This window comes from Ammospiza nelsoni, chromosome 6 (assembly GCF_027579445.1).
Source record: "Ammospiza nelsoni isolate bAmmNel1 chromosome 6, bAmmNel1.pri, whole genome shotgun sequence".
In the NCBI taxonomy this organism is placed as follows: domain Eukaryota; kingdom Metazoa; phylum Chordata; class Aves; order Passeriformes; family Passerellidae; genus Ammospiza; species Ammospiza nelsoni.
Window position 1 is genome coordinate 12,562,145 of NC_080638.1, and position 22,186 is coordinate 12,584,330.

At 48.1% G+C, this 22,186-nt stretch overlaps 2 protein-coding genes across 3 annotated transcripts; both read left to right on the plus strand.

The window, feature by feature from the left end:
• Positions 1-3,636: 3,636 nt before the first annotated feature.
• Positions 3,637-4,029, plus strand: CEND1 (cell cycle exit and neuronal differentiation 1). Its single transcript, XM_059473938.1, has one exon. It carries the CDS (start codon positions 3,637-3,639, stop codon positions 4,027-4,029), a length of 393 nt encoding a protein of 130 aa, XP_059329921.1.
• Positions 4,030-13,474: 9,445 nt separating this feature from the next.
• On the plus strand, positions 13,475-21,049 carry GATD1 (glutamine amidotransferase class 1 domain containing 1). Of its 2 annotated transcripts, none has more exons than XM_059474245.1 (8): positions 13,475-13,558; positions 15,329-15,405; positions 15,807-15,912; positions 16,440-16,547; positions 17,279-17,373; positions 18,520-18,613; positions 19,346-19,457; positions 19,981-21,049. In XM_059474245.1, exons 1-8 carry the CDS (start codon positions 13,501-13,503, stop codon positions 19,988-19,990), a joined length of 660 nt encoding a protein of 219 aa, XP_059330228.1. In that variant the 5' UTR covers positions 13,475-13,500; the 3' UTR covers positions 19,991-21,049. The 2 variants fall into 2 exon arrangements, with proteins under 2 accessions (XP_059330228.1, XP_059330229.1); XM_059474246.1 differs by having other exon boundaries at positions 19,984-21,049.
• The last annotated feature ends 1,137 nt before the right edge of the window (positions 21,050-22,186 follow it).

Here is a 22,186-nt window from a genome sequence, read left to right on the forward strand (position 1 = left end):
CAGCCTGGGAAAGAGCTGGTTAGCTCTGGCAATGAGAACCTTCCAGAAAGGGCACTGATTGTTAAACAGAAATAGCATGGAGCAGGGAAAAGGGAGGGAATGAAGCCTGTCTCCCACAAAATCTTATTCCCAAGTGCTGCTGCCTGTGTAGGAAGCAGAGAGGGAGATGAAGGGGGAGGAATGGGTAGACAGGCAGAGACAGCAGCTGACAAGAGAAAAGGGAGGAATAAAAAGATGTGAGGAGCTCTAAAGAAGAAAGGAAAGGTAGGAAAATGTGTCATTAGAGAAAAACTTGGTGTGATGGAATGAGGGAAGAGGAGGAGACAAAGGAATGCGGGGAACCCTCACATGCAGGGTTAGTTTTTTGAAATGAGGAAATCACTTCTTTCTTCAGTCTGGGGGAGAGAGAGGTGCTTAAAGATGAGACCATGGTCATGCGCTTGGAAGTACAGGATGGAGAGCAGAGATGATTCCCAAGGTAGGTGCTAAGAGCACATAGAAGAGGGTTAAGTACTGGGATGGAAGAGGATGTGCTGCTAAGGGTACCCAGGTGCCAGAGAGGAGCCAGGCCAGAGGGTCTGGAGAGGTGCTGGGTGATCCTGTGGCTACTTGCAGTGATGGAAAACCACAGACAAAAGCCCTTTATGCAGGCACTTAAGAACTGCTGATATTGATTTTTGGCTTAGTTTGGTTTCTACATCTTTTAAAACCTTTTCTAAGCTGTGTGATGGGTTTGTGTTGCTTTTAGTGGAAATGCACTTAGAATCAGGAAATTCTGTTTGTGGCAATGCAGGGCATGGCAGCAGGACAAAGCTCCTGACTCCATGGCTCCAAGCAAAACCAGCTTTTGTGCCCCCAGGAATCTGGAGCAGTGAGGGGTGTGGATAAACCTGGAGGTGCCTGGGCTATGCAGGGTCCCCATTTCTCAGCAAGAAGGTGAGTTTGCCCTCCCTGATTTACCTCACAATCTCCATAGGCTGCACATGATTTTCCTAGGGAAAGAGCAGAAGTTTAATGCTTGGTCCATGTGCTGTAACCACATGAATGTCAGAGTGTGTGAGTGGCCCAGTTAACTGATATCAAAGCAACAAAGAAGGTAAATTAATATTTATGCCATGATTAATCTGACCCTCCCTTCTTTAACATGTGAGCGGCCTGCTTCAGTTGTGGGCTCCACTTACTATTTCTTTGTGTCTCATTGTACCAGATTGAAAAAAAAAAAAAAAAAAAAAAGGATAAACTGGTCCCAAATCAAAGGAGCAGAGTCCTGAGAGTGACTGTGTGCAGCCTCAGCTCTGGATTTATGTGGGATTTGTGCTGACAGAGCAGTATGGATGCTCTCTGGAAGCACAGGAAAAGGTGAGGCAGGTGATATCTACAGAAATATCACAGAATGAGCACTGAGAGGAAAATATTCTTCCACTGGGCCAGGCCCTTGTTTCCCTCCCACGCCCCAAGCCACAGCGAGGTCTGAAGCTGGGTGAGCATCCAGGATGGTGTTTGTGTGGTACAGGATGCCCAAATGTCTGATACACACTCAGCAAGCTGTGAGGGAGGCACAGTTTGGGCTTTCCAAAAGGGTTTAGTTTCCCAAACTAGGGAATGCAAGCACTGTCCAGCTGCAGTCAATGAGAAATACGGGGTTTTATGGTCACCAAGCCTAGTGCAGCATGAGGAGCTGGGCTGGAGGATCCTTGTGGGTCCCTTCCAACTTAGGATATTCTGTGAGAGCTGTGGAATTCCATGATTTTGGTGCTGCAGTTCCCTCAGTCTGCTCTAGCTGCCTGACACCGGAGCAGCTGGTGACCACCAAGCAATGGCTGGCAAGGGGGAGCAGGGGAGGGAGGTGTTTCCATCTTACACTTTGGAGCCATAAGGCGTTGCTCAGCTTTGCTCTAGTCCCAGACCTCTCATTTCTGTGAGATTTCCTCCATTCCTTCCTAAATGGAGATGAAGGCCCCATGTTTGTCAGCCTCTCTCCCAGAAGAGTCAGCAGCACAGATCATTGCTGCAGCCCTGGGGCCTTGTTCCTGTCATTAGAGGAGTGATCTGCCCTCTGAGCCGCTGTGGAAGGAACCTTTGCTGGCTGAGGTTTGTGAGGAGCCTCTTCAGCTCTTGATGCAGACAATGAGCTCTGATTTCACTTAGCAGGCAGAAAGCTCCTGGCAGGTTCCTGGCAGCCCTGAAGGTCAGCAGGGAGCCGGCAATGCCGGCGGCTCGGATCCTGGTTACTCTTTATTTCCTGAGCTTGGGGCTGATGTGGTGCTGAACTGCCAGAGCCTGCTGGCAAAGTGCCCAGTGTGTTGTCCTCTCCTCCCATCACATGGACGTGCAGCCACAGGAGCTCCATCCTCAGCTCACCCTGCCCTGCCAGCTTTGTGGGGTGAGGTTCTTGTGGTAGTTTTTCATCTCCTCAAAGCCCACTTTGTCCCTTTGCTGAATTCCCGTGGTGCAGCAGTGCTGTTCACTGCTTCCACCAGTTCCCTGGGGAAGATAGCCCCAGATGATCACCAGCATCCTGTTTGGCTCCATGGGCAAGTCCAGCAAACCCTGAAAGGAGATGACAGGACTGAGATGTCTCTATCACCATGAGATCCAGCTCTGCAGTAAATCCATGCAGTCAATTCTCTGTTTTGCACCAGCTGAGGATCTGGCACTTTGTTTTGCTGTTGCTCTACTAAAATGCTGGTAGAAAGAATCCTTTTATCTCTGCTATCTGTGAGAACTGAGAAACTAATGCTGCATTTCCTGCAGCACCCATCTGGAGAGAAAGTATCACATAAGATCACATTTTAACCACTTCCTGAATGGACCTTGGGATAGTGCTGCAAAAGGGAGGGTGGAGGGTGAGACAGACAGGAAGAATCTATCCATCTGTTCTCCCGTGGAACACAGTGTTCTCTCCTTACCCAGAAGGAATTGAAAGGGTGAGCAAAGGCAAAGAAGGTTTATTTGGTTGGATGTGAGTTTGTCATCACTGACAAATGGCCTCACACACACAGCCAGGATGGACTTGGACTATGGATGCCCAGTATAGCAGCCATAGATGACAGTCAGTCCAACTTGTTTGATGTTCCTGTTTGATATTAGGAAAAAAATCCTTCCCTGGGAGGGTGCTGAGGCCCTGGCACATACTGACCAGAGAAGCTGTGGCTGTCCCATCCCTGGCAGTGTCCAAGGCCAGGCTGTGCAGGCTTGGGGCCCTCTGATCCAGTGGAAGGTGTCCCTGCTCGTGGCATGATCGAGGTGAGTTTTAAGGTCCCTTCCAACCCAGGCCGTTCTCTGCTTCTGTGATTGCTACAGGCACAGAGCCTGTAGTAAATGCTTTGAATGGAGTTCACAGTTCTAAAAGAAGGAGCCAACAGTTTTCCAGTCTTCCTTTCCATCCTCCTCCATCACCTCCAGGCAGAGCAACACTGGCTTGCTCTGCCCTGTCACTCACCTCTCCTTGTTCTGCTTCCCACTCCAGGTGCTGTACCATGTCCAGGTAGGACACTGCCAGCGTAACAAGGATCCCAAGACAGCCTCTCCCAGGCCTTGAGCTCGGGTGGCTCCTCTGCTTCCTGCAGCAGCTGGGCGAGGGAGAAGAGCTGGGATAGCCCCACGTATCCAGCCACTGCCCACAGCACCCCTAGGATGGATTCCAAAGGCAACGTCCGAAGCGGAAACAAACCCGACGCCAAGGCCGCCAGCTCCGGGAAGCCGGAAAAGCCCAACCCTGGGCCTGCCACGAATGCAGACAAGAAGGAGGCCCCCAAAGAGCAGCCTGCTCCTGCCACGGCCACCAAGAAGGCAGCAGGTGACGCCACCATCGCCAACAACCACAGCAACCTGAAGCCCGGCCCCGCCGGCACGGAGCCGCAGGAGGCCAGCGGGCAGTCCCCTGACTCTGACCACAAGGGAAACAGCTCCGAGGAGTCCCCGGGCAGCTTCTTCGACAACATGAAGCCCTTGATCATCGTGGGAGGAGTGGCGGTGGCCGCGCTGGCTGTGATTGTGGGAGTGGCTTTCCTAGCCCGGAAAAAATGAAGACCGAGACGGGGTGGGGATGAGGAACCCAGCCCAGCTGTACAGCTCCTTTTGAGACAAATGCATGCAGAGAAATTCTATACATAGCTATATATATAGAGAGCGAGCTAGATAGGCCAACAACAAACACCAACTGCAACTCCAGGGTCTTGTTCAAGACGACTGTGCCAGTCTGACCCGCTGTGGGTAACTCCATGCACTCAGTGTGTTCTTTCATGTAATATATCTTGGCTTATACCGCTGTGTATAGATTACAGCTTCTCCTGATCGGTGTAAATGACGGTGTCCCCTCCCCTCCCCTGCTGTCCTCCCTGGGAAACACCTCCCCTCCCCTCCTTGCAGTCCCGTTTTCAAGTCCAAAGTGTTCTATGTCCCATTCAGAGTCCCAATTTGTGTTTTGGTTTCTGTTTGGTTCTGTTTTAACTTGGGCTGTGGTAAAGAAGATGGAAGGGGAGTGCTAAGGCCCAGCTCTCCTGTCACACTGGGCTGGGGGTGTTTTTCCAGCCCCATCCCAGGACAAGGGAAGCGCAGGGGCAGTGGCAGGGAAGAGGCAGCTCCCTGACCCAACAGCCATGGGCGATCCCTAATCGGTGTCTGTGCATCTGCCCCTCATCATCCCACCTTGGAATGCCTGCCTGGGAAGTGCTCTGGAGGAACTAGGGCGGCTGTGGCGTGGCAGAGCCCGGTGTGAGCCTGGATGTCACATCAGGTCACTCCTCTGGCTGAGCTGCCAGCGGGACAGTGACCAGAGGGGCTGTGCTGAGGCCCAGAGAAGTCCCATTGCAGCCTTCAGGATCCCAGGGCTGGCCAGGGTCACGTGGGCAGCGTTTGGAATAGAGAGACTTTGTTTTGGATCTAGTATTTCCTAATGTTAGGCTGGGCTTTGCAGGGTGCTGTGGGCTCAGTCCAAGCTCCCTCGAGGTTGGCTGGACTATTTGTGTTCATTTTTTGGGGTTTTGGATAAGGCCTTTCACTGGATTTTTTTTTCCCCACTGAAGGCTGTGGTCTCTCAGCATATGGGAAGACAGGAAAATGGGGAGAAATGAGCTGGTGTTAGGGGCAGAGAGGACCTGGGACCCCATGAGAGTAACACTAACCTACCTGCTTTATACCAGGGAACCCCCTTCAAGGGCATTGGAGTCTGTCCTGGGTGGATTTCTTGCCTCCCTCTTGTGACAGTAGTAACAGGGATTTGTAACTCGTCCACACTTTGGAAATGGAAACAAATTCCTGGCCCTCAGGAGCAGCCTGATTTCATGGGTGAGTACCTTGGCTCTCAAGCCAGATCTTGTGAGGGGGAGGAGAGAGGGTGTTTAGTGCTTTGGCCGGTGCTCAGCACTAAACAGCAAGGGGTGAGGAGCTCTGCCTCTGAAAGCTTCCATTAGGCTTCTGTTGGCTGCTGCAAAACAGTGTTACAAAAACTCCTTACATTTTGGGTTGAAGTGGGGTCAGAGATGAGATGAGGTCCAGTGGGAGCTCGGCAGCAGCCACAGCCCATGGGCAGGGCAGGAGTGATGGTTAGAAAGGGGCTGTGACACAGTGGGGTGAGCTCTGTTACAGAGCCCATCGTGCACCTTTAACTGGGATGGATGGAAGGATGGATGGATGGATGGATGGATGGATGGATGGATGGATGGATGGATGGATGGATGGATGGATTCAGGGGCTGCAGGGATAGAGGGGGATGTGCATTCATTCCTCAGGTGCTGCCTATGCAGTGTCTGCCTCGGCACAGTCCCTGGATGGGATGGTGTGGGGGTATAACCTGACCTGGCAATTCTGCTCTTGGCTTGTGTCTGTCTTATTCACCTCCAAATCTGAATGCACATGGGCTTGGAATGCATGGCTACTCCTGTGGTGAGCTCAGAAAATATTCCCAAGGGTGTGCGGCCTCTGGGAATATCAGGCACTGTGTCCTGGTGCAGATGGAAGTTGATGCCTCCACCTTTGCCAGCACAGAGGCAGAAGCAGGCGTGTTGGGCTCACAGGAGTTTTGGGAAGCAGGGCTACAGCTCCACGTGAGATCCTGGTAGCCTAAAACACTCTTGGCATGAGCTGTGGATGTGTTCCCAGCAGCAGTGTGTCACTTACAGCCTGGGGAAGGGTTAGAAGCAGGAGGGTCCTCCTCTCCCCTCAGCAGCACAACTTGGCAGGGAAATTTTCACAGGGAGTTTTGCTAACGTTGCTCAGAAGGAAATCACCCCCTCCTGCTCTGGTTCATGTTTTGCCGTCTAAGGTAGTGATTTTCAGACAGTGACTTCTGTTTTCAAGAGATGTTTCCACCTTTCCTGCCCCCTCCCTCCCTCTCAGCTCTGGCCTAGGATTGTTTTCAGCAGTGTGTGACATTAGGCACAGCATCTATCTGTTCTGCCCTGACCAGCATAGATAGATCAGAGGAGGAAAGGGAAGCACCTGCTCCACTCGAGTCTCCAGTTTTCCATTCTAAAATGTTTTTATTTCCTTGTCTTCACCTTTGGCAACAGAAGAAGGGAAAAACAGTTCTCAGCCAATGGCCTTAACCTTTTCTCCCTTTCCAAACCCTGCCTGCCCTTAGAGCACTCGGATGCAAGGCCACCAATTTCATCCAGAAACGCCCCAGAGGTGGTGATGGGGCCACAGCTCCTCATCAGGCACGGCGCTCATTTGAGCCCTCCCTGCTCGGCCAGCCTGTATGTTCTGTTTGTCAGGGGTTTCTGAACGAGGTCTGTCCTGTTCCCAAGGGATTTCCCACTTCCTGTGATCAGTCTGCTGTCGAGGTTCAGCACCTGGAACCTGCCTCTTTGGCAGTGTGGTTTGGAAAACACCTCTCTGTGTCTGTGTGTGCCTTGAAGCACATCCTGTGTGTGTGTGTGTGTGTGTGTGTGTGTGTGTGTGTACAAACCTTTGTGTTGCATTGCTGCAGTCTGGGAGGGGGAGAGAATCCAAGCTGGAGATGCCCCTTCCTTCGTTCCCTGCAGTCACACCAAGTGTCCATGATGTGTTTTCTGTGCCATTCCCACCATGCCATGCAGCTCCTGAATTCCTTTCCAGTCCTGGTTTCTCCTCAGTGCAAGGGATGTCTGGCTGGTGAAGTGCTGAGTGTGTGGTGTGCTCGGAGCCCCGAGCCCCTGCTCCCCCCCTGGGCAGTCCTGTGGGCTCTTTGCTTTAAATTGAGGCACTTTTAGACCCTCCTGGACTGTGCTGTAGCGCTTTTCCAAGCGTGACTCCAGTGTTGAGCCGGGCAGATCCAGCGTAGATGCCTCAGCACGCCACAGCCCTGCCTTGCAAACAGCTCCTGTCCTGCCTTCCTGTGCCAGGCTGTGCAGTGCTTTTGTTCTGAGCCAAAAATGTCCAGCGAGCACCAGGGAGGGAGCACATGCCCCTCTCTCAGCCCCAAAGCTGTGGAAGCAGAAGGCTTTAATGACTGACCTCGCTGCTGTGCTAAATAAATAGTTGTCTTTTCTCTCGTACTGAGCACACGCCGTTATTTGCTTGATGTCCTTCTTTGTGTGGTTTTTGTGGTATGAAGTCCTTCCAGTGACATCTCCATGGGGAGAGTGAATTAACACTTAAAACTAATCAAGAGTCTGTGCTTGGGATTTAAAGAGATCTAGATTGCTAGTTTACTCTTTTGATCAAGTCGATAAATTAAATATTGGCAAAACTGGTTTCAGCTTATCACCAAAACTCTCGATTGAATCACTGCACCCAATCTCAATCTCTTTTTAGGGAACAATAGATTTTAGTTGAATATAAAGATGTCATTTTGCTGTCTTGGACAACTCAGTAGAAGGTTTTTTGCTGCTTCTATTTTAAGAGAGATGAAATGGATTATGCTTCTGCTTCCTCTTCCTACTGATTTAATACCCTGTAGATAAGTCCTGTTATTCCTAGCAGTGCTGCAGCGGGATGAAAACAAATCTGGCAGCCAGGGGATTGTGCAGCAGCATTTTGGGGAGGGGAAGAATGCATTCCTGCTTGCCTGGGGCTCCCTTAAAGCACTCAACAGTCACTTGCCCTGAAGCATTTCTTAGGGGCCTGGGTGATAAACTAAACATCCATTTGTGTCTCTGATGGGCTAGAGTTTGATGGTTGAGCCATAGAATACTGAAAACAAGGGGAATTTTTCCACTGGCTTCACCATGCTCTGGCCTTTGAGTTCTTGTTGGCACCAGGGATATGATCACAGGTCATCATAAAATCATCTCAATTGCACATTTCCTTTTCAATTGACATAAATGTTCCTTAGAGTGAGCGTAAGGGAAGTCTCTTCTCCTTATAAGCAGCTCTGCTTATACTGGCATCAGGATTTGTGTATGAACAACAGCAGTGCAACCAAAAAGCCCCTGGAGCTGGTGAGAGATGATTTATGCCTTAAAATATTCCTTACTTTTTCTGGAAGTGCTACTGGGGTTTAGAATTCAGCGGCCTTCGAACTATTCTTGGAATAGGTTGAAAATAACAGTGCTGAAGATTGAAGAGGAAAATGATTATTTGAGAAGTAAACCAAAAAAGGAAGGCAATGAAAAAAATATGTTTGAAAGGTGAAATTCTTGGAATTTCAATCAGCTCCATGGAAAGCTTCAAGTCGGTGAAGATTCTGAGAGGGTGCCAGGAACAGAACAGAGAAGTGGAGAGAAAAATCACTGTTTAATTATCTTAATAGTTTTGGTAAGGACATGCTAACTTGTATATCCTCTTCCCCCTTTTTCTTTCCTCAGAAAAAGGCAAAAATTATGAGCTCTGGTGCCATGCAAATTAACCTCTGCTAATTGCCTTTTCCAGATGAATTCCTGCTGGCTCTGAGCAATGTTAAAGGGTTAGAAAAATACCTGAACTTTTCTATAACCAACTTTGCATGATTCAGGGGAATTTCCAGGACATCAGGAGGGGCTGTGTTCTCTTTTCACATTATAACAAGGACTGCAAATGCAAATGCTTGCACTTCCATCCTCCTGGTCCATCCTCCATGCTGGAGCAGGAATGATTCCCTGATTCCCTTCCCAGGCCTTGCTGTGGTGTCATTCCCTTCACCACGAGGCTGGGAGAGGAAGCAGCATCACATCATGTTTATGAGCTGGCTGCAGTTCTGCTGCACAGCTTGGGCACTTCCCACCACAAAGAGGAATTGGCTTTGATCTGGAGCATAGCACTTCTGTATTCCAGTAAATTCTCCTTGCAGGACATTGGAATTGGGAATATTTCCTGCTATTTACACTGGAGGTATTTGGTCCTTTACTCTTTTGGGGAGAAATCTGCTGATGCTGAGGATTTGTTGGCACATTTGGGGTCTTATGAGTGACACTTGGCTGCCAGCCCCAAAAAGCCTTGGAGCCTGTGCCCCCATCCAGCAACCCTCAAAGGGGGGTTAATCAACTGAATAAAGTGGGTTTATGATGACTTCTTCCTCTTCTTTTTGAGACCATCAATAACCTGATTTGCTTTTAAATTCCCTAATTCCTGGGATGTCTGTTGACACCAGATCTTCAGCTGCTACAAATTATGGGGTTCCATTGGTTTCTGATCCAATTCATTGCTTGTTCTTTCCTCCTTTGACCACTGCACTGTATTCACTTTTCTTTCCCTACTTTCTTCCTGGGCAGCTCTGCAGATGTGGCCTCTCCATAGCCCAAGGCTGGGGCAGATTTTGGGTTGTCTAAGGCAGGTTTTAGGTGGTCCCCCAAAAATACAGGCGGTGCTGGGCCCCCAGACTGTGTCACAGCAGGGAGTGTGTGAAGCTTTGATTTGCCCTCACCTTTGAGGGTGTAAGTCTGCCACAGGAATTGTGATGGATGACAAATCCCCAGGAATTCCTGTCCTTCCCTGTCAGGTGTGAGATGTTCTGGCTGCTTGACAGGGGATGACATGTGTGAGCACACACTGCCCTTGGCTGCAGCCAGAGCTCCCTCAGCCCTCTGGAGCACCAAAAACAGAGGGAAAAGAGAAGTTTTGAGGTTGAGGACATGTATTTCTGCTGGCCTGGAAGGATCAGCTGTTGTGCCAGGGGTGAGGATGCAGGAAGTGCAAGGATTGTCTCATCTCAGTGAGCTGATCAGGTGTCACTGGGTGATAGGGAACTGTGGGACGTCTGGGCCTCTAAAATTCACATTTCATTCAATTTACCATAATAGGCCTCAAATTCCTGTGAGAGATCAGAGCCTTTGGCTTTCCAAATTCATGAGTTTGGATCTACCTTGTGCTACAGCTCTGCTCCCTCCTCTGGACAGTGTGTGCTCGGATATGCAGAACTCTGCGACTTGTGCCCTCTGCTCTTTGATACTCTTCAAACTAAATAGATTTCTCTGCTGAAAAGCATAACTTGGGTTGAACAGGCTTTGGACTGGCTGTTCCCTTTTCTTTTCTGGTTGTTCCCAAACAGTTGTTTGCAGTTTTCAAACAGTTCCATCACTTTTCCATTTCTCAGCCTCAGTGCAGCATCTCAAGCCTGAATGTATAGGTTCTTTCTGTCTGTGTGATGATGCTGCAGCACCAAAGCTCCCACCAGGACAAAAGGAATCTTCATTCACCTTTCCAACAGTCACATCCTGCATCATATCCCTGGTTCTGCCATGGCTGCTTCAAGCAGCCAAGCTTCTGGGGCAAGCTGATGAGAACAAGGGTGCCACAGAATTTTGTTTGGTTAAAAACCAACCAACATGGGAATAATTTGGCTTTACTGAGTTTTGAGCAGCCCTTCATAACCCTGGTGCCTTTTCCCAGGACTGTTTCAACTGAAGCCTTTAAAAGTTGCAGTTTCACCTCCCCAAGAAACCAACTCTCTTCCAGTGCAGGTTGGCTATCAGTTTGTGGAGGAACTCAAATTTTAGGAAGGGAAATTGAAGGTCAGATTACAGGGGATTTTTATTTTGGTTTTGGTTTGTTTGGATTCTGTTACTTCTCCAGGGACTGATCCAAAGCCCTCAGAAGTCAGACTGAAATGCCTGCTGTTCCTTTGGAAGCCTCAGGCACCTTTCCAATGGCCTTGGTGGGTTTTGAGTCAGGTCCTGAGTGTATTTTCCAAACAATAGGAATTTTCCAAGTGACACCTTGATTTCTTCCCTGTACAACCAGACCTGCTTGTCACTTACACATCTTTACCTGTGTTCAACATACAGGTTTGGGTTTTTTTTTTTGCTCTCAGAAACAATATGCTGCTAGACACATTTCCTGGAGGGAAATGGACACCTACCTACACACAAAGCTATCCAGCTAATTTATACCTTGTTGAATTTATAATCTTGTCTATGCTTCTATGGACACTTTGTATGGGCTGCAGCTCAAATCCTAAAATAGTCAAGAATTTTTTCCTTTCCCATATAGTATTCTATTTACTTTGACTTTGAAAACAAAAAAAGCGTATAAATGCAATAATGCAGGTAGACTAGAAATACTAGATTGAAAATTTAAAGTAGTTTAGCTTGTCCCATTGTGACTGACAGTGTTGTACGACACCCAACGCTGTACCCTGACATTTTCCAGGCTTTCTCCGTAGCTGAATCTAGTATTAGCTTTGGAAACCCATTGTGTGAGTGGTGGGTGGATGGGTCGGAATCGTGTGCTCTCTACACACTGTATGTTACTCACATCACAAGCTGTATGGCCACTCCATATGCTGTGAAACTGTAAATGATTCCCAAATACACCTGTAACTCTTACCAGGATTGTGAGAAATAAACTATATATAGATATATATACACACACATAGAGAGATTGTATAATTCCTCCCGTGAGCATCTTCGTGTACCTGGGGGTGTGAGTGGAGCCTGCTGTGCCCCCTATGGAGGTTGTCTGGAGAAAGCTGTGGCTGCCCCATCCCTGGACACGTCCAAGGTGAGGGTTCACAGGGCTTGGAGCAACCTGGGATAGTGGAAAGTGTCCCTGCCCATGGGAGAGGTGGAATGAGGTGAGCTTTAAGTCCCCTTCCAACCCAAACCATTCTGTGATTCCTGGATTCTATCTCTGTGTTTCCTGAAGGCCCAATGTTTTCTAGGTGATGCTACTGAGAACTGTGAGAAAAGGCAGTTCCTGCCCCAAATAAACTCCAGCCTGCTCAGGGAAATAATCATCAGCAGGATGATTATTGTTTTTCCCAGATAGGACCTAAATTGAATTGTAGATTTACCCAAACATTTCCGATCCAAGAGATTCCCTATCCCACAGCCTGGTCTCCAGCTTTCACCCCCAGTTCTTTGCTGTGACCCTTTCCTGCCAAATTTCTCCCGTTGATTTTCTGGTTTTGTTTCTGAGATGGCCTAGGAACACCTCCCAGACAAAGCATCCCCTGAGCACTGGGTGGTGTCTCTGGGGTCCCTGTGCACGGATTCCCTGCAGGCTCTGGATGGGAGGAGGGTTTTGGCAGCACGTGTCACTGCACAGGGCTGGTGTTGTATTACACCAGCTCCAATCAGGGTCCCGATGGAACTCTGCAGGCTTCTGGAAATTAATTTCTTAAGAACTGGGCAGAAAAATCCTGTAAATTCCACAGGGTCAGGAAAAAGGGCATCCTTCAGCTGCAAAAGTGTAATCATCTGAGGATTTTGCTGCAGAAACACAGCTGGGGACTCGAGTTTTAGTTTGACAGGAGCAGGAGATCAAATAAATTCCTATTTTCTGAGTGGGAATGCTGGAGCTGATGAGAGGCTGGGATGGATGGGGGCCTGATCCTCCCATGGCCCCAGTCAGGGTGTGGGGAATTCCACGTGCCTGGAGTAGTGAAGGGAGGATGGGAAGAGCTGATGGAACAGGGGTTGGACAGCACTGTCCTTTGTTTAAAAAGCACTGGAGTCACAAGCAGAGAATAAGGACCATAAATGTGATGCTCTGTGATATAAAGGCTTAGGCTGCTGGAGTGGCACTAAATCCTGAAGTACTCCCCAGGGAAACTGAATAGTGAATGAGATGCTTTTTTTCCCCTTAAAAAATAATTTTCTGGTATCTAAGCTGGAGCAGTGAGGAACATCCAGGTTAACCAGCCTATGGATTCGGAACACAGCTCTGGAGAGAAAAGGAGACAGAGACGATTGAAGAGACCAACAAGGTGGCATAAGCTACATTTCCTTTAGGAAACCAGGCTAGAAATTAAATCCTTTCCAATAAACAAATAAAGCAAATAGCAGGATTGTGCTGTCTTTATTTTACACCTTTCGTTTTATGCTGCATTGTGTCTGCAACACGCCAGCAGCCAGCAAGGGCTAAACCTATTAAGTTCACACAGGGATGAGAGATGCAAATGCAGAAACGGAACACTGAGGTTTACGGAGATGGGGAAATAAGGAAAGAATGTCAGTTGCCGACGGGACGTGGCACCACGGGATTCTCGGGACACCCGAGCGCTTCCAAAGCTCCCGGTGGCGGCAGCGCCCCCTCAGCGCTTCCCGCGCTTTTCCGCCTCCCTCGGGATTCCGCGCGCTTTCCCCGCCCCTCCGCGCGCCCCGCACCGCGCACGCGCGGCCGCACGAGGCTCCGCCGCTGCCCTCAGGCCCCGGCCCCGCCATGTCGGAGCGGCTGGCCAAGCCCTCCTGCCTCATCGTCGCCAGCGCCGCCACCGCGGGTGAGACGCTCTCGGGGGGGCCCCGCCGGTTCGCGGGGAGCCGCCGCTCCGGCCTCTGCGGGTGTCCCGCGCTCCCCGTCCCTTCCCAGCACCGCGGCGGGCGGGGCGGAGCGGGGCGGGGCTGGGCTGGGCTGGGCTGTCCCCGGTGCGGCTGTCGCGGCGTGTCCCGCGTGTGCCCGTCCCACGGCCCTTGCCGTGTGGGTGACACTGCAGCCGGGCTCCCTTGCCCTGTGGGTGTCCCGTGTGGGCAACACTGCAGCCGGGCTGTGCAGCCGTGTGGGTGACCCTGCAGCCGGGCTCCCTTGCCGTGTGTATGTCCCGTGTGGGTGACACTGCAGCCGGGCTCCCTCGCCGTGTGGGTGTCACTGCAGCCGGGCTCCCTTGCCCTGTGGGCGTCCCGTGTGGGTGACACTGCAGCCGGGCTCCCTCGCCGTGTGGGTGTCACTGCAGCTGGGCTGTGCAGCCGTGTGGGTGTCACTGCAGCCGGGCTCCCTTGCCCGTGTGGGTGACACTGCAGCCGGGCTCCCTTGCCGTGTGTTATCCCCCGTGTGGGTGTCACTGCAGCCAGGCTCCCTCGCTGTGTGGGTGTCACTGCAGCCGGGCTCCCTTGCCGTGTGTTATCCCCCGTGTGGGTGTCACTGCAGCCAGGCTCCCTCGCTGTGTGGGTGACACTGCAGCCGGGCTCCCTTGCCGTGTCTGTCCCCCGTGTGGGTGACACCGCAGCCGGGCTGTGCAGCCGCACGTGTGCCCTCCCTGCCCAGCTGTGCCGCTTTTCCGTTCGCGCCCATCCTGCGCTGCAGGTGTGGCCGCCATGTGCAGCTGTGCTGCTCGGCTCCTCTGCGTGCGGCTTTAGTGGTTTTGAGGGGAAGGAGGCTCGGCTCAGATTGGGTGTTTGGGGAAAGAATCTTTTACCTGTGAGGGTGCTGAGGCCCTGGTGCGGATTGCCCAGGGAAGCTGTGGCTGCCCCATCGCTGGCAGTGTTCAAGGCCAGTTTGGACAGGGGTTAGAACAGCCTGGGACAGTGGGAGGTGTCCCTGCCCGTGGCAAGGGGTTGGTACGGGATGTGCTTTAGGGTCCCTCCCAACCCAAATCATTCCAGGATTCTGTTCCTCAGCTCATCTGTAATGAAGACTGTACATTTCTGATGTTTTAAAATCGTTAAATCCTAACAAAATAATCATATGAATTTATTTAGAGCTTTCAAGATGAGCAAACACCTAAGCTTGTGTACTTTGAAGGATGTGAAAAGTGCATATTATATGGCTCTATGCAGATATTTACTGTATGTATTTTGTTGTGTTGATTAGTAGTGCTGTATTAACATTTTAATAATATGAAACTGAATTTTTCCTGCCTAGCTAAAGACTGAAGGCACCTTAGGATTAGGAGGAAGAAGTAGACGATGACCAGACCAAATCCTTTGTTTGAATGGAATTTATGCATCATGTATCAAGTGTATGAATGTGCAACAGGCTATTGCTTTTAAGGGTTAATCCTCTGTTAACGTGTGTCCTTTTTTGGGCTCATGCTGCCCAGAAAAAGGTACCTGGATGTCCGTAACTCTGTTTCTATTGTCTCATATTATCCTAATTCAAATTGCCCAAATTATTATTACTCTAACTATATTACTTTTTTTATAGCCATTTTATTACTATTACACTTTTAAAATTTTAAAAACAAGTGATTGGCGTTTTTCACCCTGGATAAAGTGTGGCCTGCATTAAACTATCACTTTGTTGTTTCCCTAAGGTGTTGGAATCTGTTTTCCAGGTGTTTCAGCCCAGTCGTTCCTTCACTGCTTTACTCTGGCCAGCTCTGCCTTTAACCTGCAAGTGGCAACACCTGGGGTGAGTGAAAATGGACAAATGCTGGAATTTCAGCCTGAAGCCAATTGATATCTCAGTTGTAATGAAAAAAAATATAATTGATATAATATAAATATATTGAGAAGTGTTTTATTGGCTGTAGACGTTAAGGGACTTGGTATTAAAAAATCAGACCTAATTCTGTTTTTTTAATACCAAAGTGACTGCAGCCTTTCTGTAGCGTGGGTTTGCACTTCTCTATCCAGTATCTTTTCCCACAAAGAGTGGAGGGAAAACTATTAGCAGTAATCCAGTGGGGAAAACGGAGAGTTTCAAGTTTTTAAGAGCTGAAAGCATCTCAGAATCCCCCATGGCCATCCTTCAGAAGTGTCCTGGATGCCTGTGCAGTGATGCTGACCAGGCTGTCACCGTGTTGTCCCCAGGGGAAGCCCATTGACTTTGTGGACGTGAACGAGGGCAACATGCGCTGGATCCAGGACTTCCGCATGAAATCCTACGCCAGCCCCGCCAAGCTGGAGTCCATCGATGGTGAGGCTGTCACCACAGGCCTGTCTGAGAAACAGGGCCTGCTCAGGGCCAGGATTTTAGGCAAGAATGACACAGAAAAGGCAGGAAAGTTGTTTTTCAAGAGCTGCAGTTGTTGATTTACCTTTTATTTAAGAGGAAGTCCAAGCAACTGCTTTGCAATTTTCTTATTTATTTTGGGATGGTCATTCTCTTTTAATGTATATGTAATGTATACAAATAATGTCTGTGTGTATACAAGCACACAATACATTGTTACTTGTTAAAAATAAGTATTTTGCTGGAGTAGGAGCCAGCAGACAGAACAGTTGTAAGTTATGCCTGGCTCATTAAAAATGTGTGTCCCTTGTCCTTTTTCTCTCTTCTGTGTAGCTTTATTAGTTTCTGTGTAGCTTTATTAGTTTCTTTAGGTAATTTTAGGTAAACTGATTTATGTGGGTTTGTCCTTTTTTTCCAAACGTGCAGTGGATTTATTATCAGGCTTTTGGGGTTTTTTACCTGTCCTACAATCCTGCTTCCCTCCCACCCAGGGGCTCGGTACCACGCCCTGCTAATCCCAAACTGCCCCGGGGCTGTGACTGACCTGGCCAACAGCGGCTACCTGGCCAAGATCCTGCAGCACTTCAGCACCGAGAGCAGTAGGTGAACATCCCTGGGGGTTGGGTGAATGAAACAGGGCTCCTGTGCTGCCTCTGCAGGGTGGCTGCCTTCCAGAGCCTTCAGAGTGTTTGCATGGCTGAAGAGCATTCCAAACTGGGAAGGAGAAAGGAGATGTCAAGGGGGAAAACGAATGGCTTAATGGGCCTTTAAAAAGGGAAAGGGAGACTTAAAGGAAAAAAAAAGTGTCTTAACGTGTCTTAAAAAAAGTGTCCTAATGTGTCTTAAATAGGAAAAAGGGAGCCTTGAAAAGGAAAAAGTATCTTAAGGAGCAATGCCAGTAGCTTTTCAGGGCTTGTCTCAGAAGAAGGATTTGCTGCCTTACAGAAATGGCTCTGTCCAAATCAGCAGCATTTCAAGGCTCAGAGCCAAGTGTGGAATGTCCCAGGATCATCATTAAGGCTGCACTTAATCAAGACTTGGGGTGTGCTCCACATTTGAGCATTTGTGGAGCTGTCTCTGGAATTGGAGTTGAAATCTGCAATTCTTGTTCTTCCTCTTACTGTAATGGTAATAAAATAATTGTAATACTGTAATAATGGTAGCAATTCTTATGATAGCAATAATTGCCACTGCAGGGTGCAGGAAAGCCCCTACAGCCTAAAGGAGCATTATCAGTGCAGTGTAACTTCACAGCAGCAGGGCAGCATGAGGCTCAGCTGTGTTTCAAGTATTTGGAGATGCTCACAAATGTGCTTTCATTCTTTTCTAGAGCCTATCTGTGCTGTGGGGCAGGGAGTGGCAGCTTTGTGTTGTGCCACCAATGAGGATAAATCCTGGGTTTTCCAGGGATACAGCCTGACAGGGGTAAGCCAAGCTTTTACCTTGTTTCTGCTGTTTGGGGGCTTTTTTTGCTGTGTGATTTCTGGTAGTTTTGAGCTTCCTGTAAATATAAATTATCAGTTTGGTGCCCTTGGCTTGTGCAAGATGTGCAGAGTTGTCGTTGACAAGGGGCCCAGCACTGGGTGCATGAAGGGTTTGTCCAACTTTTTAGTGGCATGTGGGGAATGCTTTCCCTCTGATTGTTCAGTAAACTTTAAACTGAAGCAAAAAAAAAAAAAAAAGAGCTGGAAATTCCTGCTGCAGCTCTTTGCATTTGTTGTTGAGGACTTACAAAAAATTTTTGTTTGTTTAATGAATGCTAAGGATAAGTTATATTTCTCAAAGTACAGTTTCTTTTTGAAAGGTAGAGGAAGTCTTAGGAAAAAAGTTAAAAGTTTTAGGGAAAAAAGGCTGTTTGTACAAACTGGCTTGCAATTAAAGCAGCCAGTTACTGCTGATACTTTATTTTGTGTGTTCTGGCCTCACAGCCCATTTTGTAGTGTCAGAGTGATGCAAATGGCACTAGTACAGCTTTCTAGTGTGGAAAATTTACATGGAAAGTTAAGAAATAAGGATTTTGTGACTTACAAAAGCTATTTGTGTTCTCATGTGCTTCTCTTTGAGTTAAGGATCATTTATGACTCTCTGTGGATTGTTACAGTCCATGATGAAATAATTTAAGTCATGTTGTGGCCTAGCTATGGTTGCTGTGGAAGCCATAAAATTAAGTTCCTTCCTTTTGTGTATTACAGTTCTAACTGCTCCTAAATTTTCTGTCTGTAAGCTGTTTCCCATTTTCATTCCAACATGGATTACTGGGTTTGGACTCTGCAGGTGGCACAGCATCTGTGTCCAAATATTTGTGTGCCATGGACAGACAGGTCTGTGCCTTCCTGAAGTTAATCACACCTGCAGAAATTGTTTGGTGCTGTTATTTCCTCTTTACTTAACTCACTTAAGAGTTTCCATTTTGCTCCCTACACAAAATCCATCAAAGCTGCTTGTGGTCATTTGGCTGGGTGAATAGTAGAGGGAACAGAAATATAAATTTCAGGGAAGTATGTGCTGGTTTTTCTTGGCTTTTTCTGTAAAAAAAGCCAGCCAAACTAATTTCCTTTTGATCTGTTTCAGCCCTCTGTGTACGAGCTGGTGAGGCAGCCCAATTTCGCCAGTTTGTCCATTATTGTGGAGGATTTTGTGAAGGATTCTGGAGCTACATTCAGTGGTGGGTCATGCCTGGTGTATGGGATCTTGGGCACTTTGTGTCTTCCTTGGGAAGTGAGTGTTTGTGTGCTGGTTGTGTCCAGCTGAGCAGGACTCTGGCAGGATCTCTCAGCTGCAATTCCCATTCCCTCATTTACCAATATATAACTGCTCATTTGCAAGGCCAGCTTGGACAGGGCTTGGAGCAACACTCGATACTGGGAGGTGTCCCTGCCTGTGGCAGGGGGGTGAGACTGGATGAGCTTTAGGATCTCTTCCAGTCCAAACCAGTCTGGGAATCTGTGTGGAGTGAGCAAACTTAAAAATTCTGTTGGGGTGCTGAGCAGTTGCTGGTAGATCTGAGCACACTGGGGAGCTGTAATTGGCCAGAAAATGAGTATTTGATTTTTGTAGCATGGTGATCACAGCTCATGTCTGGCATAAGATGAGTTTGTGTTGTATTGTGAGTAATTGTAGTTTTCAAACACACACTTTGAGTTTTTCATTATCTCCTGATATGTGTACTTTACCCACCTGCTGTTAACTGAGTCAAGGACTCAGTCCTGTCCTTTCAGAAAAGGATTTCCTAGGGAATGTTTTTCAGGATGAGAGGCTTGAGACTGCCCCTCTCTGCTGGGGTGATAAATCAGCACCCAGCAAATCTGTCTGGCCACAATAGTTACGTGTTGTGTGGGTTTGTCAGGTGTGTGATCTTGGCACTGAGCAATCCCTGTGTTTTTCCTCCTGTATTCAGCCAGCAGCCCAGATGCTGTCCATGTGGTGCTGGACAGGCACCTGGTGACAGGACAGAATGAGCATTCCACCCTTCCTGCTGTCCAGAACCTCCTGATTCTTTGCAATGTCAGGTGAGGCAAGATGGGGATCAAGAACTGGGAACAGCCAGGGGTGAGCTTTTCTTTTTTGTTTCAGGAATATTGTCTCTCAGAAGGGGTTTTTCCCCCTGGTTTTCTGCTGAAGTGTGTGTCACTTCTGTTTGATCAAGCCAGCCAGGCAGTTGTGTCTTTTGGCAAGGAGCATTTGATTATTGAAAAGAAAAAGATGAAAATGTGTGGGGAAATGCGCAGCTGTAGTGGAACTGGCAAAGTAAAATGCTGAACAGGCTTCACTAAACATTTCTGTTCAGGGAAACAGCTCTTGTTTCCTGAGCTTTGGCAGGCTGGCTTTGAGTCAGCTCTGATTTAGGATTCTGGGAATGAATGTATTTAATTTCTTTGGAAATGGCTTGGCTTGTTTGAGTGTCATCTTGTCAGATGGTGGAGCCCATATGAATAACCACAAACCTCTTATTTTGCTCAGGTGAGTGTGGGGTACCAGTCCTGTCCTGTGGGCACTAACAGGTCCTGTTGTGTCTGGGTGTGTTTCCTTCAGCAGGAAATGAAGGGGAAGGTCTGTTTGCAAAGAGGATGGATGAAAAGCCAGCAGGCTGAGGATTTCCATGGCTGTGACCTGGATGAAGACCCCTCTGAACCCCTGTCCTGGACTCTGAAGTGACTGTGGCAGTGCCAGGTTCTGTGTGGATGGAATGGATGGAGGTTGTCAGAAGCAGCTGGGACACTCCCTTATATTTTTGCTGCTCCATTTCCTCACTGCTTCTCTAGACCCTCAGTTTACAGATGTGGGGAGCCATCTCCTCAAAAGCCCCCAAAAGTTGGTGCTGTGAATACAAATTGCTGAAGCTGTGCTGGTGCGCAGCGTGCCCTTATTTTCTTCCTGTTCACATGGCTGGAATTGTGTTCAGAAAGTTTGCTCAGCTTTTTTTTTAACGTGGTCCTACAATTGTTTATTTGTTCTCCTTTGTGCTGCTTATGTTGTGGGTTTTGTTCTCTTGGAAATGCTCCTCTCTGGGAGCACACTGCTGCTGTCTCTTGCTGGAATTTTGTGGACTGGGGCACTGAAAATGCAGGTGGTTAATGTGGGTCCCATCTGAGGACCCAGCTGTGGGGTGGAGTCTGGGCTTCTCCTTCCTTCTGAGCTGCAGGTGTGGCTTGAAGCTGAGCATGGGAAGGAATAACCAGACTGAGATTTTTTTTTTAATTGTTGCAGGCTCAAACATACAAAATTATTGGAAAGTAGATAAATTAACTTTTAGATAATTGATTTTCCTTCCCTCTTGGAATTGTGGGCAGCATTTCTCCAGTGCCGTAAAGAAATGGGGCTGCAATTTTGTTTTCTTACCAGGATATTACAATATTTTGGTTCTAACAAATCATCAAGTCAGGAAATTTTCTCTTTTCTGTGTGAATCCATATTTTTTTAGCTCTGTCTCAAGAATTCAGTGTGATTTGAAAAGACAGACTGCTGTGGGCTTTGCTGGGTCTTCTGCTGTTGCATTCTGGAGCCCAGCTCACAGAACCTTGGCATTGATGGAAATGAAAACCAGAATTTGAAATGAAAATTGTGCTTTGATAGATATTAAATGATCAATCAGCTTTGATAATTTAAATCTTCATTCCTGCCAAGCCATCTTGGGGATTTGATGTTGACACCATCAGGAAATACTTTCAGTCTGGAAAGCCACATCTTGTTTGTGAGGTGGGAGACTATTTCCTTGGGGTCTTTGTTTCCATGAGATTTTGCCAAAATTGCTACATCTTTTCTCTGCTTACCTGTAAAAATAGAACATTGGTGTCTACTCTGTGTCCTGTTTTCATTCCTTAAATGAGGTTCTGTCCAGGCTCATTCATCTGCTGCTAGGTAGCAAACAGCATTCAGACCTCTAGATGCTTTGTTCAGTCATCTTTTGTACAATTTTTCCTTATTTTGTGGCATCCAGGACCTGCTGGAATTGCTGTGCTTGTGCCTCTGTCAGGTGGTTGGACAAAGCACACTGCCTGGGAAGTTGATGGTGATTTCTTTTTCCTCCCATTTGAGAACAGAAAAAAAGATGAGGTCCTGTGTGTATTTTCACTCTTTCCCATCACACCATGAAGTTGCTCTTGGGAAAACTGGGGGAGGAAGATGTGGTCAGGCTGGAGAGGTGATGTGTGCAGGGCCAGCAGCTGTGTGGGGTGGCTCTGCATGTGGTGGGCTGGATTGTGTCACCTCCTCAAGTCTTGCTGACAAACTGGAAGCCACCTGAGTCACAGAATCATGGAAATTAGGTTGGAAAAGAGTTTTAAGATCAAGCCAAGCATCAGTGCAGCGCCACCACCATGTTGACCACTCAAACTCAGGTATCACATCCATGTGTTTTCTGAGCCCTTCCAGGGATGGTGACTCCACCACTGCCCTGGGCAGCCTGTTCCAGTGCTTGATGTCCCTTTCCATGAAGAAATTTTCCCTAATATCCAGCCTAAACTTCCCCTGGCACACCTTGAGGCCATTAGTGGTGATAGCTCTTAAGTTCTTGTACAGGATGACCAATTTTAGCCAGGGGTTGGGAAAAATTGTTAAAAAAAAATGGTGAGAAAAGAAGATCAAATGAATGTATGAAGCACAAATTTGTTGAATGTCATCCAGGTATGTTCAGGAAAGTTTTATTCTGTTCATTTTCTGTGTTAATTTTGTACTACAAATGTAAAATTTGATAGTTTATTTGGTATTTTCTTTTCCTTTACCTAAAAGATATTTACAT